This window comes from Lynx canadensis, chromosome E1, assembly GCF_007474595.2.
Source record: "Lynx canadensis isolate LIC74 chromosome E1, mLynCan4.pri.v2, whole genome shotgun sequence".
Lineage (NCBI taxonomy): Eukaryota > Metazoa > Chordata > Mammalia > Carnivora > Felidae > Lynx > Lynx canadensis.
Genome location: NC_044316.2, coordinates 47,994,268 through 48,017,451, shown reverse-complemented (window position 1 = coordinate 48,017,451; position 23,184 = coordinate 47,994,268). Strand labels below are relative to the sequence as shown.

At 42.9% G+C, this 23,184-nt stretch overlaps 1 protein-coding gene across 8 annotated transcripts in view; it reads right to left on the bottom strand.

Moving 5' to 3' along the window:
• CEP112 (centrosomal protein 112) overlaps positions 1-23,184 on the bottom strand; it is a 418,049-nt gene that overhangs the window by 216,987 nt on the left and 177,878 nt on the right. For all 8 annotated transcript variants that reach the window (XM_030296738.1, XM_030296742.1, XM_030296741.1 and 5 more), the window contains one exon: positions 18,523-18,630. In XM_030296738.1, the coding sequence (XP_030152598.1) occupies positions 18,523-18,630 (108 nt within the window). The remainder of the gene's footprint in view (positions 1-18,522; positions 18,631-23,184) is intronic.

Genomic DNA, 23,184 nt, shown 5'->3' with positions numbered 1-23,184 from the left:
CATGATTTCATAAAGAGCATTCTATTCTCAGGATCCTTTCCCAGTCCACTCCACACTGGAGACTGTGACCTTGGCCATCTTAGCCTCTCCCTGCTAGACTGAATGGCAGCCGAGACCAAGGGCCTGGTTGCCGCAGCTTTGATACTAATCCTCCCAGACTGTGCACAATGGCCACCTACCTGGCCTGCAAACTATAGCCGCCAGGCTGTCTTTGAAGCAGGTGATGAATAGGGGACTGCAGGAAGCCAGCTTCCCCAGTGAACTCAGGCCACACAGCTGCTAAGAACAGTCACTTGGATGTTTCTTCAGTTTTGGTGGAGTTCAGGGGAAAAAACTGCTGTTATCTAGAATAGTGTGTTATTTTCGGCGTGAGAATCCATCTTCAAAAAAGCTAACAGTAGGAGCCTGCTCCAAATCGATCTTGTTTCTTGGGTCGTGCAATGAATCACCAGCCTACCTTTATCTTAAGCGTAGCATTTCATTTCTCCAGGCGTACATGCTACGCTAAATTTCAGAACTTCTTTTCTTTTTGAGATTTGAAATTCTCATCCTCTAATGCAAATTAAGAATCAAAACACGAACTGAATGTGCTTACACACAGGTTTCACATGTTTCCTTACTGTGATTTTTCTTGGAGTTGGAAAATGAGCACGAAATTTCTGGCCACTCATAAATGTACTATACTATTTAGAAGAAAGAAAAAGGATACTCGCTCTTCATATCCATTTATCAGAACAAAATAATGTATAAAATAATATAGAAATATTTATTTTGCATCTGAGAACAAAGACGCATTCTAGTGAATTTGTGCCTACTTAAAATGTAGGGATCTTTCTTCCATAGTATTCTACTGTTGGCAACATATAGAAAAATAACATAAACATCGTCTGCTTATCTACCAAAGTATAAAGCTTTCTTATTTAAAATTAATGTGCATGTTTTACTCTGTGATTTCACCCGACTATAATGTTAATCGCAAAAAAAGAATTCAACGTTTATTGCTATTACTGCATTATTTCAGGCATCTGAGTTTATGAATTATTGAGTTAGAATATTTTTAGTTCTTGGACACATTATTATTTCTACTCAGTGTACACTATCAAGCATTATATAATAAATTTATAAGTTTTAATTAAAATCATTTAAGTATATAACACACTGAAAGAAGTGGATGGAGGTAGAAAGTTCTAGTGAGATCTGATTCTCAAAAGTCTCAGGAACATTGAGAGAATGGATAGGATTTAAAATTGATGGAAAACCAATATTTTATACACTCAAGGAAAAAGCAACCAGTTGACCTGTAATTAGGGCAGAAGAAGTACAGAAGAACTTCTTTCCCCCAAGAAAAAACACACCACACGATCGGGAGTCACTATCAGATAGATTGTGAGTAATGGCGCTGCCTCATTCTAGGCTCTAAGTAAGGTACTTTCATAGTAACTTTCTCCGAGTTATTTGAAGAGCTCTTGTAGACTGATCAATGGCCTGCCCATGTTCAGATTTCAGTTTATTCATTTTTAAAAATCAGGAACAAATGAAATAGAGATAGTAGAATTTCGAGCCTAAAGTCAGATGTTCATAAATTAGTAGTACTTTGTTATTTTGTCAGGACCCATTGCTCAGTGATGCTAGTGAATGAATGAATAAATCTCAGGTTGCGAGAGCCTTTTAAAGTGAAATAGCAGAGGCCTGTCTGCTCACACCAACACTACCTGGCCAACCTCTAGGTGTTATGAACCCTTTCCGGTCTTTGCCCAGGATTCCTCACTGTTAGTACCTTCTGGCAGATGTCTTCTCCTCATAAATAGCAGAGTCCAGAAGAAAACCCTAATGCTCTGGAAACAACTTAACGATGATATTCATAACCACAAAGGCCATCATCCAAGTGGATCTGTGTTTAAATTGAAGATTTCACTGGTCCCTAGCCCCTTCCATGTAAGTAAATGTTAACAGAGTTTTTTGCCTTTTCCAGTTCCGTCTTTTACTTGTGGGCATATCTCAAAAGCAAACATGAAGTACAGTACTTTATCTTGGACTAATAGATACTTCTGGTTGACCAACAATAATGTCTAACGGAGTTAATGGTGACCAGGAGGTTGTAAATCGCAGAAAATGTGGAGGATGTAAAAGTACACAGCATCCACAAAGACGAATGTTCAGTGACAACGAGGTCTCTGTGTCGAAGCGGTCCAGAACCCATAATCTATCCTACAGGGGCAAACAGGATGCACCATCACCCAGGAACGTGCTTCAATAAGGCCAGCTACAGAGCTCCCTGTAATAAAGGAAGGAAAGCTTTAAGTTCCCTAATCTGAAAGCACGGGGCTATGGGCCAGGTATCTACACTGGATAGGTATACCCGCTCTACATGTACAAAAGCAGATGGCGGGGAGCCTGGGTGACACAGTCGGATAAGTGTCTGACTCTTGATTTTGGCTCAGGTCATGAGCTCACGGTTCGTGGGATCAAGCCCCTCATCAGGCTCCATACTGACAGCACAGGGCCTGCTTGGGATTCTCTCTCTCCCTCTCTTTCTGTCCCTCCCCGGCTCATGTGCACATGCTCGCTTGCTCGCTCTCTCTCCTCTTTCAAAACAATAAACTTAAGAAAAAAGGCAGCTTGACATGTCTTCCGGGGGAGTAAAGTGAATAGCCCTCAAGTGCAAGCGTCTGGTAGCATCTGGTAGTGCCCTTAGGTGCTGGGCTTGATGCCTTGGTGGTTGGGGTTCAAGTGAGAAAATGGCTTTATAGCCTAGACACTATTAGGTTGACAACAACTATCATTTTTGTAGGTCAAAATAGGAGATGATGCTCCATCCACTATGCTACCCCCCAACACAGACTACACATGAAGTTCAAGAGTGAAGTTTTAAAGTTCTGAAGTCCCTGAAAGCAGAGCCATCCATCACAGACTAAATCATCGTACAGTCTGGTGCCGGCGTCCCCATTCTAAGTGAGGCTTCACGTACGTGTCCAAGAGCAGAAGTACATTCCAGGCTCTGAGAAAGACCAAGATGGAACCACCAAATACGCAAGTCTCTGGGGGCCCCGGAATGTATATTTTAAGTCCTGGTAACTGCTTTCCAGTGAAATCAGTGCTGGCAAATGTGGCCTGAACATATTTTAAAAATCTCATAAAGAAAACGACAATGGGGACAGAAGAAGTCATTACTTCTCAGTACACAACCCACAGAAGACCAACACATCCCAGTAACACACCTCAACGTCAGAAATTCCAAAACCAGAAGCATAATTATAGAAGTGACAGAATACATCCAACATATTTTTTAAAGGGGCTGGTGGTACAGAATACTAACTAAAATAACCTTAAACATAACCAAATTACAAAATCTATATTCTGAAGCCTTGGTATAAGAATGGGTTAAAGCTACAGGAAGTAGAAAAAAGAGGTCCTCCGCAGGCTCTGGCGGGGGAAAGGAGGAGGGGAGGAGTCTCCAGTTAGGAGCCCTCGGGATAGACGTTGTCTTACAACTCAGTGGTGACTGCTCTCATTTCAAGTGAACAGAAGTATGAAAGTTGAAGTTTGGACACGGGTGAAGGCTACCAAGGTAATACAATGTCCAGCTTAATCCACAAGACTTCCCTGTAACACCCGGACAGTCAGTCACTCAGCTGCTGATGGGATGCTTTTGGCAAGAAGGGAACAAGTGGCTTCCAAGGCGACCAGTGCCTCATGGCGAACACACCTGGCATCACAACTTCTGGGGAAAGACTGCCGAAAAATTGTGAAAGGAACGAAACAAATGTAAAACACAATAGGACATTCACTGGCAACAACCAAACAAGGAAAGAAGGTTATCACCTTGGCCATCCATGGCAAAGGGTGGTAGTCAAGAAAGAAAGAGAGGCTCTACTATTCTGTTCCTTCCCCAGAGGCAGAAATGCTGAGCAAAGTACTGCTGAGGAACATCTTCTAAGGTAAGGGTAAGGGCGTAACTGCATCAGTGGAAATGGCTGCTGGAAAGAGATGGATGAGAAAGTGAAAAATTGTGGCTGATTCTGATCGAAGCACAGGCTTCAGAGTTCCCATAAGAAAAGAAAAGAAAAGAAAAGAAAAGAAAAGAAAAGAAAAGAAAAGAAAAGAAAAGAAAAGAAAAACCGGTCCAATACAGAAAGCAAATCTTGGGGGAAGACATTAGCAAAATGTTAAAAGACACAGCAAGGGGGCGCCTGGGTGGCGCAGTCGGTTAAGCGTACGACTTCAGCCAGGTCACGATCTCGCGGTCCGGGAGTTCGAGCCCCGCGTCAGGCTCTGGGCTGATGGCTCAGAGCCTGGAGCCTGTTTCCGATTCTGTGTCTCCCTCTCTCTCTGCCCCTCCCCCGTTCATGCTCTGTCTCTCTCTGTCCCAAAAATAAATAAACGATTGAAAAAAAAAAATTAAAAAAAAAAAAAAAAAAGACACAGCAGGTATCGGTTTCTCTAACAAAGTGCACCACTGCCCTCACCTAAGTTCCCCTCCTCGACCTTATCCTAATCTCAAGCTGTAGAAAGTAAATACAACAGAATACCTTTGCCCTCAAACTGAAACCTAGAGGAAGACAGACAGGCTGAAAGAAAAAAGGCAGAAATGGAGTCAGAGAGAATTCACGTGTATAAACCAAAATGAATAGATTCGGAGAGTGCTGCCCACTTAAAGCCCAAGTGAGATGAAAAGAAAAAGTGTCTAGACAGCTATAAAAATATTACACCAACTAAAAAACAAACTAAAAGTTGGGGGAGGGGCACCTGGGTGGCTCAGTCGGTTAAGCATCTGACTTCAGCTCGGGTCATGATCTCCCAGTTTGGGGATGCAAGCCCCACGTCGGGCTGTGTGCTGACAGTTCAGAGCCTGGAGCCTGCTTCGGATTCTCTCTCTCCCTCTCTCTCTGCCCTTCCTGTGCTTGTGCTCTGTCTCTCTCTCCCTCTCTCTCTCTCTCTCTCTCTCTCTCAAAAATAAATATTAAAAAATAATAATAAATAAAAATGTTTTTTTAAAAGAGGTGGGGAAGGAGAAGGAAGAAAGGAAGGCAGGCCCATCATTCTCGAGGGAAGGAAACACACCCTCAAAATCAGGAGCAAGTGGAGTGACAGGGGACCTAGTAGGAGCACAACAGCGACAGAAGAAGAACCCATAGACAAGAAGATAAAACAACAGAATTAACCAAGGACCAAAATAACCCAATCACAAAGTTAATTGTAAATTCTCCATTAGAAACAACAATCAACTGAATAAACGTGGCTGAAAATCGAATAACTGACATTGACAGAAGACTTGAGAGAATGAAGGAGAGAAGAGAATGTGGAGAGCAAATAGCAAGAAAACCCATGTACACACAGATGTATCAGAAAATTTCCCTGTGGGGCGCCTGGGTGGCTCAGTCGGTTGAGTGCCCGACTTCAGCTCAGGTCATGATCTCGTGGTCTGTGAATCCTGCTTCGGATTCGGTGTCTCCCTCTCTCTCTGCCCCTCCCCTGCTCACGCTCTGTCTTTCTCTCTCTGTCAAAAATAAATAAACATTAAAAAAAATTAAAAAAAAAAAAGAAAGAAAATTTCCCTGTAATGAATGAAGGAAGGAAGAGTTGAGTGTGTGTAACAAAGAAACACACCGTATGCCACAAAAAGCCTTTTTTTTTTTTTTTTCCAATTGAGGAAAATAACAGCTCAAGAATACTACAACTAAACTTGAAACTATGGAACCCAAACCACTCTAGGAAAAAAAAAAACAAAAACGTGAGGATGAAATCCAGGCAACCAAGAGACGACCAGGGCAGCTCAGGGCCAAAATATAGTGGAACCATATGTACAAAGCTTCAGGGAAAAAAGGTCCACCAGAGCATGTAATGCCCAGCCCAAACTAAGGGAACATAGAGAGATTTTCAAGCATGCAAAAATGCAGCGAATACAACAATTATATGCCCTTCTTGGAAAAAACAACTCCGTGATGAAATCTCAGCGCTCAACAGATGAATCACAGTGAAGGAAACTGCTATGGAGGGGGGGTGCTGGATGTCCCCGTGGTGAGCACAAAAATGGTTTCAATAAAAACCGAACTCCATGTAATGATGTTATGATCTTTGTGCTTATAGAACAGAATACAAATGCTATAACCCTCCACGATGTGTAAATGACATGATAATTTGACGAAATAGAGTGGGAGGGGACTGGGTGGAAGGAGGGTTGAGCATGTCAATTTTTTTTTTTATTGTAGTGAGGAAACTAATGCTCTCAAAATCGAACCATAAAATTCAAAATGACTCTAACCTCCATGTATTTTTTTATTTTTATTTCTTAATGTTCTAAGAAATCACCTGTTGTCATATGGTAAAGAAACATTTTTCTACACTTCAGAAATTCCTTAAGTTTTCCTTGTTTCTTTACTTCAACTGATTTCACATGAGATTATTCTAATATAAGTAGAATATACGGTATAGTCTCATTTCTTTTTTTTATTTTTATTTATTTACTTACTTATTTATTATTTTTTTTAACATTTACTTATTTTTGAGCGACAGAAAGAGGCAGAGCATGAGCAGGGGAGGGGGAGAGAGAGAGAGAGAGATACAGAATCCGAAGCAGGCTCCAGGCTCTGAACTGTCAGCACAGAGCCCGACACGGGGCTCAAACTCACGGACCGTGAGACCATGACCTGAGCTGAAGTCGGACGCTCAACAGACTGAGCCACCCAGGCGCCCCAGCATAGTCTCATTTCTTAAAAAATGTTTTTGTCTTTATATCTACAAAACCTTCTATTTATCCATCTCTCAGAAATTTCTGGAATTATACTCATACCACATTAACAGGAGTCACTCCAGAATAAGACTCCAGGGAAATTTCTGCTTCCTCCACTGTGTGCTGTATGTACCATGTCAGCTGGCAACAGCTCCCCTTGGGGAGATATTTACTTGGCATTGTAAGAACCCTTATCAAGGGTCCGTGAACTATGAACTTAGATCTGGAAACTGGATGAAGGACCATGATTTTCCACTCAAGTGGAGAATTGTCTAAAGTTCACTCATCAGCTCTTGACTTTTTCTTGATGTTGTGCAAGTAGTACTCTCGTTGGTCTCTGTCTCTCTTATCCCCCGAGACAACTGCTGTAGGCACCATCTCTGTTTACATATCCCTGCCCGACTAGACACCTTGATTGCCTCCCTAGCCTTGGGGCCCATTAGAGGAATCACTTCTACCTTCCGTCTGACGTTCAAGTGCCCCACCTCCAGCTGGCGCCTGCTATTTTGGAACCCTACCATCCTCTTGGAAGTAGGCAACCCAGTTCCATGGCAGCATCTCCCGTGACAGGTGCCAGCACGTGGAGGAAGCCACCGCGTAGCTGCTCAACAGCATCAGTGCCCCCACCGTCAGTGCATTCCTCAACACCTTAGTGAAGGCAGTATCTTCTAGGCCCTCCCGCGGAGTAGGTTATCTGGTCTAAAGTAGCAGTATCATTCGAATATTCTCATTTTCCTGAGACTTTTTGAACTCTTCCTCAGTACTACACTATGGCAGTTCTGGATCCCCCCAGCCTGGTTCAGCTTGAGTAAAGTCGTAGGGAAGACCAATGCCTCGTAAAACCAACTACTGAAATGTGCTACCTTTTTAAAAAGAGAGACGAAGGTCAGTTCAACTACTGTGAGTAATTACATACATATAGGGTTAATAGTTCAAGGGGTACTTTGAAGAGGTGGCCATTTAAAGAAAAAAACAAGGATTTTCCAGGGATTAAGAGTACACTTATCATGATGAGCCCTGAGCAATGGGCAGAATGGTTGAATCACTATATTGTACACCTGAAACTAATAATACACTGTATGCTAACTAACTGGAATTCGAATAAGAACTTTAAAAAAGAAAAGATAAGCCTAAGGACATATACAATCTGCTCTGAGCCTTTGGAGTCAGAGTGAAAATTCAGCACAAGTTGGCACAGAAAATGCCGCAGAACAGTCTGACCTCACGAACAACATCTTCACAGAAACAGGCACCAACAGCAACAACAAAAAAAAGCACAAAGTCATCCGTGTGTCAAGCGCAGAAGTAGAACCTGTCACCTGCGGGTGGCCGTGGGGCTCCAGGACTAGATGTCCACTACAACCAAAGAAGCCATCAACGGAATCTGTCAACGGTTCCGTGTAGTTATGCAAGTTCTCTTCTCTTCAAAGGTTAGTGTTGCTGTGCTAACTGCTATTCGGGATGGAACGAGGGCCCGCCAGCACGTGCAGCTGCTTCCCCTCTTGCTCTCTACTGAGGCATCCGTAGGAGGGACAAGAGCGAGCGGACGTTCCTAAAGCTCAGGATACCTAAGGGCTGAAGGCCGCAAGCGCACCAGCAGCCACGGAGGAAAGGTGGGAAAATGCTGCAAGTATCAGAAGCCAGCACTCTCCTCTGCAGCCTTCTTTCCCACCAAACACTGCAAAATACCTTCCCGGCGCCTGCGGGTCATGAGTGACAACAATGACCTTGAGCTTTCACAACTTTTTGGAAAACTGGCTACTATTTTCTGGGTCCTTATCTGCCAGATCTCAGTTAAAACCCAGGAAGGATTCATTCAGATAGTCCAATATTTCAAGATTCTTCTTCACGGTTTAATGACGGTCAATTTAAGCCACTCAAAAGTGAGAAAATTCATTAACTGAGAATTCACTCTCTTAGACAGAGTTCAGCATTTGGGGGGAAAACATGCCTTCACTGCACATTTTAGTTTCAATTTCTTTTGCCTGATGTCTGTTCCTCTAAAATGCATTCAGTTTGTCTTAATCTGGCACATCACTGCTGCAGAATGAATATGAAATACAAAAATCATCAGAGTTTCTGGCTAGCGTGAGATTTACGGCTAGTATGGGCTTCAGAAGGACAAAGAGATCAACCAGGTTATAAATTCCTCCAAGACATGGACTGTGCCTTTACTTTCTTTTTACTTTCCACACACCACCTACTATAATGCTTCACAATCATTCATCATCTTGAATGGAGCAGGTGGCATTCAGGAACAAACAACAGAAAGAGTTTGAAGGGAATGGCTTCCTCTCATCATCACGTTGACATGTCTACCTGCCTAGGTAGCCTCTGCCTTTCCTGTGACTGAAATGGGTGGCCGTCCTTGTTGCCACCTCAGGAGAGCCCCGCCTTCCGGTGCCATCCCCCCTTGCCAAATCAAGCACTTGCTCTCACAATGATCCCACCAGGGTCTGCATCACCGACATCGTCTTCCCCAACGGACCATGGTCATCAGCAAACGGACCTTCGTACCTATCTCATTTTCTAAAACCTTCCCGTTGACCCTGCATGCCCCTCAGGCTACCACCTCATTTCTCAGCTCCCTTCCTTCGAAATCTCCCAAAAGGGGTGCTCATGTCCCTTTCTCTCTCCAGCCCCATCACTCAGGCTTCTGTTCCCGCCTTCCACTGAAACTGGCCTTGAATGAGGTGGCGAAAGACCTTGTCGCCGAGTCCGTCGGCCAGCTCTCCGTCTCCATCTGATTTCCCTTCTTGGCAACACCTGAAACAAGAGGTCACTCACTTCTTCCTTCCTGAAACGCTCACTGCACATGGTTTATGGGAAAACAGACCTTCCGAGTCTCCCTGCTGCCTCATTGGCTGTTCTTTCCGGTCTCTGTATTTCCTCCACCTCCTCCGCATCTCCAGGTGTTGTAGTAGCCCTGGGCTCAGCCCTGGGACCTCCTTTCTCTTCTCTCTCTACTCACAGGTCTGTGTCTGTCACTACCATTCACCTGGTTGTTGGGCTGGGAAACTCAGGAGTCGTGTTTGAGTTCCCTCTTCCCCTCACACTCCATTTCGCATCCATTAACAAGTCCTTCCTACAAAATACGGCCCAATCTGACCACCTGCTGTCACCCCCAGCGCACCCCCCTGGGTCCAAAGCAGGGTCGTCTCTCACCAGACCACCGCCTTTGTCTCCTGGCTGGCCTCCCTGCCTCCCCTACAATCAATGCTCTGCACAGCAGCTAGAGAAGGCATTTTAAGCAGCAGGTCAGATCTTGCTCAAATGTTCCCACGGCTCTCCATCATCAGAATAAAACTGAAGCTTCCCACCACAGTGGGACATGAACATGGTGCAAGCTGTCCACAGCCTGACCTTGGCTCCTAACACTCTCTCCCTCACTCACTCCATGCCAGCCACATACAAGCCCATTCCTTCTACGCAAACTTTTCTCTCCGTACCTCAAGTTTTGTATGGTCTCCTCCTTCCCTTCACGCAGGTTTTAATTTAATTCTTTAATTTAGAGAACATCACTTCTTTAGAGCCTTTCACTGACCTTATCGAAAATAACACCTTCTGTGAAACAACTCTATATAAGATAGCCCTTTCACTCCAACATCTGATCTTGCTTTATTTCATAGCAATTAGCATTACCTTACCTTACATTTTGAGAGAGAGAGAGAGAGAGAGAGAGAGAGAGAGGTATTGTTGTCTCCTCTATCGTAATAATAGAGACTATTGTGTTCATTGCCATATCCTAAGCACCTGGAACAGTGTTTAGCACAAAGTAGTTGCTCAATAAACATACGTTAAATAATGATTGGTTGGAAAGTCACTGCTTCTCTTGTAGACTCCTAAGGGATCTAGGGAATGGGAATCCTCAGTCAGCCATACCGCTATCTAGGAAACATTGTTCAAATGAAGTACCCCTGAAATGAAACATACATGCTTCACATTACAGTTACTGAAAATAGATGTGTTCACCATCGCCCTCTTCATTCCCACTCCAGATAAAAGGGCCATTTGTCTTAACTAGATGAGGAAAGTTCCAAACAAGCAAGCAAACAGAAAGGAAGAGGCCTGCTGTACGCACCTTTCACGAAGCATCAACGCCCATTCTGTGGACCCAGGCCACAGACACACGGGCCCAGCCTCTGTGGTGCCACAGGCTCACATCCAGGAATCTGGCACTTTGCCCGTGGCCTGTAGGACCAATGTGTGCCTTGCAGCAGTAATGGATCAAGAATGCCTCTTCCTCGACCACCGCGGAGAGAACAGGGTGGCTGATACGCAGCTTAGGCTCAAAAATTATTGGTTACAAACTGGAAAAGGAAAGCCGAGCCAAAAGACTTAAAAAGGGTAAGATAAGTGAGCAGGACGACGACAAAGAGAATGACAGAGCGGACCCGAGGTATGATGAATGCTCCTGCGTGTTCGGAAAGCGAGAAATCCCATGAAAATCCATTTTGAAGAGACCCCCAAATTCATGGTCATTAACCTCATCAGGGACCTCAGTGCCAAAAAGAAGTTTCACCCAGGTTGTCCTAGTCAGATCAGTCATGCCATCTCCACAACAATATCACACGACCCCCACATCTCTCAGCCCTGCCGCCCACATAACGCCTCCAGTCTCAGCAAAGCATCTCGCCTCCTCTCTCACAAAGGAAAACCTCTTAGGAACAAGAGTGTCCTCATTTCCTTGCTGCAGATATACAAACTTCTGTGCATCTGTCCTCCCTCCTCTTTTCACTAGTTACAGCAGAGGCCTACCCCTCCCCTCTGATGCTAACACCCTCTCCCTGGGCTGGGGTCCCGCCCGCACACCTCCGCCTTGTGGTGGTGGGGCCGGGGTGGGGGGCGGGAAGTGCACCCTGACTAGTCAGTGCCTTCACTCTCTTCCTCAACATATTGCTTTGTACTGTCTCCTTCTCTAATGAAGCTAAAAAAAAAAAATCCAGATAACAAAAAACTAAAACATTTGCAGGGGAAAAACCTGGGAAGCACAGGCTAGTTGCAAACTGAGTATCTCAACTGATCTTAAAATTTCCCAACTACTTACTTACCTGGTATAATCTGTCTCATCTTTACACTCTCTTTGCTGCCAAAATATTTTTAAGTTTCAAATAATAGTGATGTGTAAGCGGCTGGCCCTTCGGTGTTTTTTAACAATCATTGACAATAACCATCTATTCTTTCCCAAGAACTCGACCACTTGTTTATCTGTTGAACTACATTTCCCTTTAAAGGCTTTGGAGTGAAAAGAGAAGATATAAAATATAAGACTAAAGAATGATCTGATGGGACTGCCAAAAAAAATCTCCATAGTTCAGGAAATCCTAGCATGCCTGGTTTGCTGTTTGTTTCCAGCTTGAATGAGGGTTGTGCAGACAATTAGAATTGTCTTTTTGTTCCAATGGGTTATACAGGAAAGAAACAGGAAATCTTGATGAAAGCTTGGGCTTTACAGGATATTTGTGTGAGTGTTTAGCCCATGTGTTTGATGTTTTTCTCTCCACAGCTGCCCACTTTATGCCTGCACTCTGCCTGAAATATTTTAAAATACCACTTTGCTTTTTTCACTTCATTGCAGCTACTGGCATGATGTTTTCTATATGAGAGGGACTCAAAAACGAAAACCAAGTAAGGAAACTGAGGCCCCACAAGCACAAGTCATTCATTTCCTCTGGATGTCAATTCTCATGATAAAAAGTGAGGACCGGGGCGCCTGGGGGCTCAGTCGGTTGAGCGTCCGACTTCGGCTCAGGTCACGATCTCACTGCTTGTGAGTTCGAGCCCCGCGTCGGGCTCTGTGCTGACTGCTCAGAGCCTGGAGCTGCTTCAGATTCTGTGTCTCCCTCTCTCTCTGCCCCTCCCATGCTCATGCTCTGTCTCTCTCTGTCTCTCAAGAATAAATAAAACATTAAAAAAAATTTTTTTAAAGTGAGGATTACACTAGATAAGTGCTTCTACAACTTTTCCACTGAAGTACCCCCAGCAGCAGTGAAAATGAATAGCAACCCCCCTCCGCCCTCCAGGGGGATCTGAGGGCATAGCCTGAAGCAGCCTCTGCAAGCTGGAAGTTTCTTTGAAATGCCCTATTTTATCTTATAAATTCATGACAACTTTGCATTTTACAAAACAGGAAAGTCTATGTTTGTTTTAATATGACGGTGCCCTCAATAGTAAAACTGCGTTGCTTTCCCACAAAATCATCAGGTGACTAGAACCTTCCAGGAAGCTTGTATGGTAGCTTCACATACGCCCTGACCGTGGCTCACTCACTACCCCAGTTTGAGAAAGAAGGGCCTGGGAGATGAGCACTGACATCTCCTTCCAGTGTGAAATGCTATTGGCCATATCACTTAAGATCTCACATGTTGTAGAAAAGTCAGACAAAGTAATAGAAGAATCGTCACACTCGGACCTGAATGTCGGCAGAAGCCCTGAAATAAGGAAGTCCAGCCAGACAGGTACGTAAGTCAACGAGCCGGTGGTGTTGCCAACTCATCTACACCTACAAGAGATCTAAGTCTGTCAAGAGATGCACAGACGGGCTGCAGTCTAATCAGGCAAAAGAACAGAAAGTCATTGAACACTGGATTTGGAAGGGACCTTAGCAGTGGGACAGCCCCCCCAAGGGCACAGGGTCCGTCCACAACACGCCCGACAGGCACTTCCACAGGCTCGGGCTGGGGAACTTACTCTCTCACGAGATACACCATTGCCCATTTGAATAATTCTTTAGGAAAGGACTATTTCAAAATGACTCAAAATATGCCTCACAGTACTACCTACACATGGCTGCAGTGTCTGCCCCCCGGAACTGCAAGGGGGGTCGGAGCGTGGCTCTGGTGCAGGTTCTGATTCTCTCATCTGTTAAGTGTGCGGGACCTCAGGTTACTTAAGAGGATGTGCTTCAGTTTCTACAGCTAGAAGATGGGAATGACAAGTAATGGTCTCTGCCTCCCCCTCCTGTGAGGGGGGGACACGGCTCAATTCACGTGGACCGTGTAGGAGAGATACGTGGCCCGGAGCAGGTGCTACCAACTGCTGGCTGTTGGGATATTACCACACAGACCAGTCCTCAGATTTCCTGTATGACAGACCTTGACTCCAAAAATAAATAGATCTGGGGGCGCCCGGGAGGCTCAGTCCAACTTCGGACTCATGGTTCGTGAGTTAGAGTCCCACATTGGGCCCAGAGCCTGGAGCCTGCTTCAGATTCCGTGTCTCCCTCTCTCTCTGCCCCTCCCCTGCTTGCACTCTGTCACAGTCCATCTCTCTCTCAAAAATAAATAATAAACATTAAAATAAATAAATAAAAAGAAACAGATCTGCTATTCTCCTCAGTCTTGTCTTCTCTCGGCAAATCTCCTCTGAGATGGTTCCAAACCTTTCTATATTCTGGAGACTTTCATTTGAACATGTCTGTCTGTCGGTGTCCTACTTAAGATGTGGTGACCACAACGGACTTATTTCTTATGTGACCCGATACGTAAACAATGTGCTAGGACCATTATCCCCACCATCCCAGGCATTTTTTTCTGTCTTCCTTGCTGTCCCCACCATTTATGCCCCTCCCTTACATTACCCCCGACCCTTGCCTCGTATTTTTTGCAGATGATTGTATCATCTAAGCATAGGATTTTATATTCAATCCCAATAAATTTAATCATCTTAATTTCAGCTGTTTAAAGCTTCAGAGAACTGACTGTTCTATCCTCCGTGTTAACTACTCCTCTGGGCTCTATGGAAGCAGGGAACTTTACCTCTTTATCATCATCCAGTGACTGACACACTCAGAAATCTCAATTCAGGTCGACACTAGTCATTCAGAGATGGCCCTCTGAACTCTCACTTAACCACATAAATGCACCAATATCTAAACCATTCTTTCCCATATTGCCTTTGTGAGGGACCTTGCCAGATGGCTCAGCGAAGTCCAGTTACACTATATCTATTCCCCTTTCTTTATCTACCAGCCTGGCCCCCCTGTTCAAAGAAGGAAATGAGCTTAGTTTAATCGGCTGCATTTTTAGTGAACTTGCGCTAGCTTGCAGGGACCACAACTACATGCTTATCATTGCTTATGATAAACTTTCCCAGCAAAAAATCTTAACAATTTGGAGAGGTCTGGGGGAATACTGTTCCTGTTAACAGAATTTTCTGCTGGAAAAGGTTTTAAAAAGTTGGTATATTATCACACTGGTAAATATTCTCCTAAAATCTCCTAGCTCAGATTCCTGCCTTTGTCTTTCCCTAGCGAGTTACTGCCTGGGATCTCCATTCTCAAGTCTAATAAACAGGCCTACAGATACAGGAAGAATAAAGTGGGTGAAATCACCAAGACCTGAGGGATCCTTGTGCGAGGTGTTTTTTTTTTAATTTCCTGTTATGCATTTGCATACCACTTGTATCATTTATCCCTTTTTCATGAAAGTGAAATACAGAAAAATTAATGCAACAGCATGTAGTTTCTATTAATAGCATCAATTCTTTAAAAAATTAATTAATTCCTCTAATTAAGCATTTTTAAGCAAGACTATACAAAGGATAAACTTTGGTAGATTTTTAAAAGGATCATTCTGAGAAAAGACTTTGAAACTTAACATTGTTTCAAATGAAGTTTATGTAAGTTTATTCGTAAACTAAAAACACGACTGTCACATTTAAAAAGACGCTATCATGATGTGGAAAGTAAGGAATGTAGAAAAAGAACCAACCGTGATTCCATCACCTAAATGATAATTGACATTATTGTTTGACTATTTCTGTCTGAGATTAACAATAATTGGGCCAGCGGGTGTAAACACTTTTTATGACTCTTGGTAGATAGTGCCAAAATCCTCTCCAAAAAGGCTGTATTAATTTAAATGCCATCAGCAATATATGAAAGTACAAATTTCACTAAACTTTTGCCAACTTTAGATGGCACATCATTGTTAATTCTAATTTGCATTTTTATTAACGCCAAGGCTGTAGATGTTTCTACACTGTCGTTTATTCATTTCTTATCTCCTTCGGTCCTTTGCCAGGTCATTTATCGGGACATTAATGATTTTCTTATGATTTGTGCTAATTACTTAATTTAAATGCTAATTATTTTTATTTGTTATAAATTTATTAATTTCATAAGAGAGCCATTCTTTGCCTATCACATTTGTTGCAAGTATTATCCCTTTTTTTTTAAACTTAAAATAAGTTTTATTTAGTCAAATGTTCATTTTCCGTGGTGGTTATCCTTATGTGTCCCAACTTTAAAAAGCCAGAGCTCTGCAAAAACAATCACAACATAATGCAAATCAGGCACTGAAGTCACGTGGCTATCTCTGGCTATAAATTCGTCACCTACACAATTATCATCAAAATGAAAATACAATCTTTTAAACTCTCAAAGAAAATGCTCCTACCCCTACACTCATCCTGAAACACAACAGTTTCTGAGTCATATCTGTGTCTCTCTCCCCTGTTCCTCCACCACTTTACTTAGAGGAAGTAACATTTTTCTTGTTATTGTTTTTGCTTCTAATATCGCTTTTAATCCAAGAATCACCTCCATTATACTTGTAACTAGAACATGACAATATGCAACACTTCTTGCCCATTCTTAATATTCTTCTCTATATTTGGCTATGACCTCAGCTTCTTTCTTATCCCCACTTCCCACCCAAGTCAATTAAACAATAATGAATTCGATAATGTATTTCTAGTATCGGCTCAATCACAGAAACATAACGTAACTGAGGCTGGAAGAAAAGTAAGAGACAGTTTCTGCTCCCTGGTACTCCATTCTGGATTAAGAACAGCTCTAGACGATATTTTACAAGAGCTGATTTCAGTGTAAGGAATGATGAGGTGATTAATGCCATAATGTCAGAGAAGGAAGAAATGGGCATGGGCCCAAAAGGTCATGTTCATGTAACGTTTTAGGGAAGTGTTGAAGCAGAATGGAGCAGGACAATACAGATGATGGCAATAACAAAGAAGGACCGATTTGCAAACTTCTGTCTTTGGAACTCTTTTGCCTTTACACCATCCCTGTGAAAGTAACTCAGGTATTTTTACCAACATCTTAAGATGAAAACAGCAACAACAACGTACCAACAGTCAGGTCACATGTCAGACCAGACTTTCTTTTCATGGAACTCAACTGAGTCCCTAATTGCTATCACTTCGGAGAGGGATTTGAATCCAGTAATCACAAGGGATTAATTAGTTTTTGATGCAGTACCCACTTAATAAGGAATTGAAAATACAATAATGAAAAAAATTATTGAGGTTTTCAGAATAAAAAGGTTCAAATACTATCTTTAATTTTTCTTAGTGATTAAGCTAATTAACATTTTTTCCAGATGTTAAGGAAATTAGGGAAATAAATTAGACAAATAAGTAAAAATTAATAGCCATCTTAAATATTCCAAGAATTAGCTGGACTACGTTCTTAGAAAAGACACTACCCCGGATGTCCTGGTCCTAGCCAAATTCTCACCCATCTCCTACAGCTAGAAGCTTCCTCTCTACATACATGCTGAACCAGCCTCTACTGTCATTTTTTTTATGTTTATTTATTTTTGAGAGAGAGAGAGAGCAGGGGAGGGGCAGAGAAAGAGGGGGACAGAGGATCCGAAGCAGGCTCTACACCGTGAGCTCAGAGCCTGAAACGGGCTCGACCTCATGAACCATGAGATCACGACCTGAGCCAAAGTCAGACACTTAACCAACTGAGCCACTCAGGCGCTCCCCCACTTTACTGTCATCTTTTGTTCCTTGAACGCTCCCAGCTGGCGCTCATCAGATCCTTGCACGCATCGCTCCCTCAGTCCAGAATACTCTTCTTCCAGAGACTTCACGGCTGGCTCAGTGCTAGTTTTCAAGATTCTGAGCACAAAGTTCCCTGCTCAGAGGGCTTCCCTGACCACCTGTCAGTGCCGGTAATCCCCTTCCCGACTCTCCCCGATGAGGCCTCTGTACACACCTCCTCGCGACTTCATAAATCACTCTTCAAAATTATCTCATCTGTTTGGTTTTGTTTGGTTTTTTATTAATGGGTTGGCTGCGCACCAAGTGGAGTGTGTATGTTCTGTGAGCAAAGGAACACTGTCGGTCCTGCTGACAGCTCTGTCCAGGGTCGGGACATGGTGGGCACCCAAAACCACTTCTCAAATAAGTGAGTGGGTCACACTTAGGCCCTGCCAGGAACAGAAGGACTCGGGAATCACAATAAATGTTTCAATTCAACATGCAGATGGATAAACTGTCGGAACAGACTTCAGCGAAGAGCTAAAATTCTGTTTCTGGATTTTACCGAAACAGATCTTATTTTAAACGACTCCCATACACTGGTAACAACATTCTTAGTAAAATTTTCACTGGGCAGGGATTTTATGATATAATGATATTTTTTTAGGATTTTATTTTTGGGGCGCCTGGGTGGCTAAGTCGGTTAGGTGTCCAACTCTGGATTTCGGCTCAGGTCATGATTTCACGGTTTGTGAGTTTCAGCCCTGCTTTGATTGGCCTCTGCACTGACAGTATGGAGCCTGCTTGGAATCCTCTCTCTCCTTCCCTCTCTGTCCTTACCTCTCTCTCTCTCTCTCAAAATAAATAAATAAACTTAAAAAAAAATTTTATTTTTAAGTAATCTCTATTCCCAATGTGGGGCTCATACTCACGACCCCGAGATCCAAGAGTTACACGCTCCACCGACTGAGCCAGCCAGGTGTCCGTGATATAATGAGATTTTTAAAAGAGAGATTGCACATGCATTTAAAAATTCAAAGGCATCGTCAAAATGAAAGACCAACCTGCTGTTCGTATCGTTGTTTGACGTCCTCCAGCTGCCATAGAAACTCCTTTGACTGTTTCTCACGAAGAGACTTGGATCTGGTCAGATCTGCTTCCACTTTTTCCATCTGTAAGATTTAAAAATCAAATATATTTTTTAAACAAAAAACTAATCACATTCCATGTTTTTACAATTTGCCCATTCATTAAAATGGCAGATTTTAAACACCCCCTACCAATCATAATACTGAATTTAGAGATGGTAAGCTTATGAAAGCTCTATCCATTTATTACTCATATTTAGTAGTTTAAGTCAGGGAAATTAGCATTGACATATAATTAACTGAATTCTAATTCTATAGTAACATTGTAATGCGAATATAATTTTGAACATTCAAATACTTACTCAACAAGATTTTTTAAGGCCTAGATGTGTGCTGAATGGGAGAAAATATCTGCAAACCATACATCTGATAAGGGATTTGTATCAAGAATACATAAAGATTGCTCATGGCTCAGTAAGAAGTGGACAATTTTACCCAATTTTAAAATGGGCAGGGGTGTCTGGGTGGTGGCTCAGTCGGTTATGCTTCCCACTTCGGCTCAGGTCATGATCTCGCGGTTTGTGAGTTCGAGCCCCGCATCGGGCTCTGTGCTGACAGCTCAGAGCCTGGGGCCTGCTTCGGATTCTGTGTCTCCCTCCCCTGCTCACACTCTGTCTCTTTCGCTCTCAAAAATAAAAAAAAAAAAAAACGTTAAAAAAAATTTTTTTTAATGGGCAAAGGAACTGAAAAGACGTTTCTCCAAAGAAGATATACAATGGGCCAACAAGCACATGAGAAGATGTTCAACATCACTGTAGTTAGGCGATTTCAAATTAAAACACTAATGATGTACCACTTGACGCCCACTAGGATGGTCCGAATCAAAAGACAGCTAGTAGCAAGTGCTGGTGAAGATGTGGAGAAACCCTGCGGGTAGGAAGGCCAGTGGAAGATAGTTTGGTAGTTCCTCAAAAGGTTAAACATAGTTATCACATGTTCCAGGAAGTCCACTTCTGGGTGAGAAATGAAAACACGCACCCACACAAAAACTTGCAGATAAATATTCGTAGCAGCATTACTCCTAATAGCCCAAAAGAGGAGCTAACCCAGATGTTCCTCAATTGATGAATGGATAAACAAAGTGTTGTATGTCCATCCAGAGGGGTATCATTCAATCATGAAAAGGAATGAAATACTAACACACGTTAACACGGATCAACCTTGAAAATGCTACGCTAACTGAAAGGAGGCAGTCACGAAAAACTATGTTTTGTATGATCCTGTTTCTACTGAATATCTAGAAGGCAAATCCATAGAAAGTAGATTACTGGTTGCCTGGAGGGTTGCCTGGAGTGAGAGGGGTTGGAGTGTGGGTTGCTGACTGCTAAAGGGTATCAGATTTCTTTGAGGGGCAATGGAAATTTAAAATTGATTGTGGGGATGGTTACGGAAGGTTGAATATAATAAAAACCATTAAATTGGACACTTACAATGAATTAATTGCTGGTATGTGAATTGTATCTTAATAAAGCTGTTATTATAAGAAAAAAAAAATTAAAAGCCAAACACACCATCACATTCCATGAGGCCTCAGGTGATCCAATCCCAGGTACCCCTCTCAATTCACCTCTACCACTCTATACCAACCCCCCCCCCCCCCCCCCTGCAGCCCACCTGCCTCCTTGCTGGGTGGACGACATGCCAGAGATGCTCTCGCCTTGGTGTCTGGAAGCTTCTCCTCAGATAGTCACATGACTTCTTTCTCAAAGTCTTAAGTTTCTGCTTAAATGTTATCTTGGTACTGAAGTCTCCCTGACCACCCTATTTTAAATTGCAGCCTTGCCCCCCGCCCTCCCAGTCTCCCTTTCCTTGTTTTACTGTTCCTTTTTACCATAGAACATATAACCTTCAAGTACCCTACGCAATTGACTTCTTCATCTAGGGCTCCTTTTAAGATCTGCCTTGCCCACCGTAATGCAACCCCGCATTCACTCATGTATCCCAACAATTTGGCACACTGCCTGGCACATCTAGGGACTCCGTAAATACCAATCAAATGAAAAAAAAAAAAAAAACCACCAAACAAACAAACAAAAAAACCCAAGACAGACCAAGTATATGCAACTAGGTTTGAGATTTGCTGAATAAACAATTTTCAACATTTAATAGTGCCAGATTCTCTATAACAAATACAAAATCATGTTGGATCTGATGCTTTCTAGCACATACAAAATTAGAGATGATGCATTATTATCCTCGCTCTTGCCAGATGGTCGCTCATAGGTGGCAAGAAAGAAAAATTCTTACGTTTGGTAATGAAAAATCTCTCCACATCGATAACATGAAAATGGCAACTTATATTCATAGTGCAGTTTTTCATGTCTTTTTTTAATTTTTTTTTTTTTTTCAACGTTTATTTATTTTTGGGACAGAGAGAGACAGAGCATGAACGGGGGAGGGGCAGAGAGAGAGGGAGACACAGAATCGGAAACAGGCTCCAGGCTCCGAGCCATCAGCCGAGAGCCTGACGCGGGGCTCGAACTCACAGACCGCGAGATCGTGACCTGGCTGAAGTCGGACGCTTAACCGACTGCGCCACCCAGGCGCCCCTCATGTCTTTTTTTAATGTTTATTTCTGAGAGAGAGAGAGAGAAAGAGAGAGAGACAGTGCACACACAAGTGGGGGAGGGGCAGAAAGAGAGGGAGACACAGAATCCGAAGCAGGCTCCAGACTCTGAGCTGTCAGCACAGAGCCCCACGCGGGGCTCGAACTCACCAACTGTGAGATCACGACCTGAGCCAAAGTCGGAAGCTTAACTGACTGAGCCACCCAGGCGCCCCTCATTTGTCTTTCTTTCCCTGGCTAGTTTTGTCTCAGAAGATATTTTTTTTCTGAGACAATCGTCAGTTAGTGTGACAATCATCCTATCACTGGCTACTCTTACTTACTATTCTCACTTATTATTCTGCTTATTATTACTTATTATTCTGCTTCACTGGTAGGTTGAGATTATTTCTTTTTTTTCAGCTTGTACACCATGCTCTCTTTCAGGTTACCTTTTGGTAATTGCTAGGATTAGACAAAACATGAATACTGGGGAAAATGAACCCTAAGAATGCTTCCTTCCCAGTTCAAGTGCATTTATTCAGACATGATTATTAAACCTTAATTCTCTAGGAGCAAAAATGTTCGCTGAAGAGAGGCCAGTTTCAGTGGACAAGAACAAAATGCATATGGCCGCTCATGACTGCTACCCAACAGTACAGTGCAGTTTCTGTTTCTCACAGTGAAGTCTGGGGTATCTACATAACGGCACGAGATTTAGCCTAAGGATTTCTCTGCGCAACCCTAATAACACTAAGTCATCTGCTTCCAAGTTCAATGATCGGTGTTTTAAGGCTATTGATCTACAGGTAGTCAGTATTGTGGCCAACAATAAATTCATTAGGGAATTACTGAAGGAAACACATTCAAGCCTTCCGCACTAAGAGCTTTCTTTCGTCTCTAACTCAAGATGTGGGTGTCAAGGCTCTCTCTCCTTCAATGCTTTTCACAGTAGACCTCACACAGAAAGCTCCTTAATTTGTCCCGAGCAGTCGGGCACTCCCTATACTCTAGTATCATTGGCCTTTCCAAACTCTGGTATCATTGGCATTTCCCAAACAAGCCAAGTCTGTTCTTGATTCTTTAGACTTTTGCTCGTTGCACTATCTGGAAAGTCCCTTCATTTGTTTCCTCATCCAAAGGGATCATCTTCAAGGCTGACTCAAGTCTTCTCTCCTCTTTGAGGTGTTCTTTTTTTTTTTTAATGTTTATTTATTTTTGATGAAGAGAGAGACAGAGCACAAGCAGGGAAGGAGCAGAGAGAGAGGGAGACAGAATCCAAGCAGGCTCCAGGCTCTGAGCAGTCAGCACAGAGCCCGACGCGGGGCTCGAACTCACGAACCGTGAAATCATGACCTGAGCCGAAGTGGGACACTTAACCAAGTGAGCCATCCAGGCGCCCCGGAGGTGTTCTTTAATCCCACCAACCGACATTAATGCCTTCCTTCTCTCAATGCTCAAGGATCTATTTTCATAGGACACTCTGTTTTTCTCTGTAATGTGGAAGTGTTTCAAATGTGTGAACTTTGTTTATTCATCTAGATCATGAGCCAGCAAATAGAAGGAAATATGATTTATAATTCTCTTCTATCTTAATTATTAATTTATCAGCATGGTGCGCAGAATAAATATGCATTAAATCCTTAGGGATGCGCCTGGGTGGCTCAGTCAGTTGAGCGTCCGACTTCGGCTCAGGTCATGATCTCACGGTTCGTGAGTTTGAGCCCCACGTTGGGCTCTGTACTGACAGCTCGGAGCCTGAAGCCTGCTTCGGATTCTGGGTCTCCCTCTCTCTGACCCTCTCTTGCTCACGTTCTGTCTCTCTCTCAAAAATAAATAAAACATTAAAAACAATTTTTTTAATCCTTAAGGATGAATAAAATGATTGATTGGCAAAAGCAAAGGGGAAAGAAAAAAGAGAAGGTAAACCAAGGAGGGAAGACCTGTTTTATTTAGTAATTTTAAGACAGATCTTCATATGAAGTTGATCTTAGGTTCCTATTTTACTTGGGTACAGACTGAATATTAAGGTA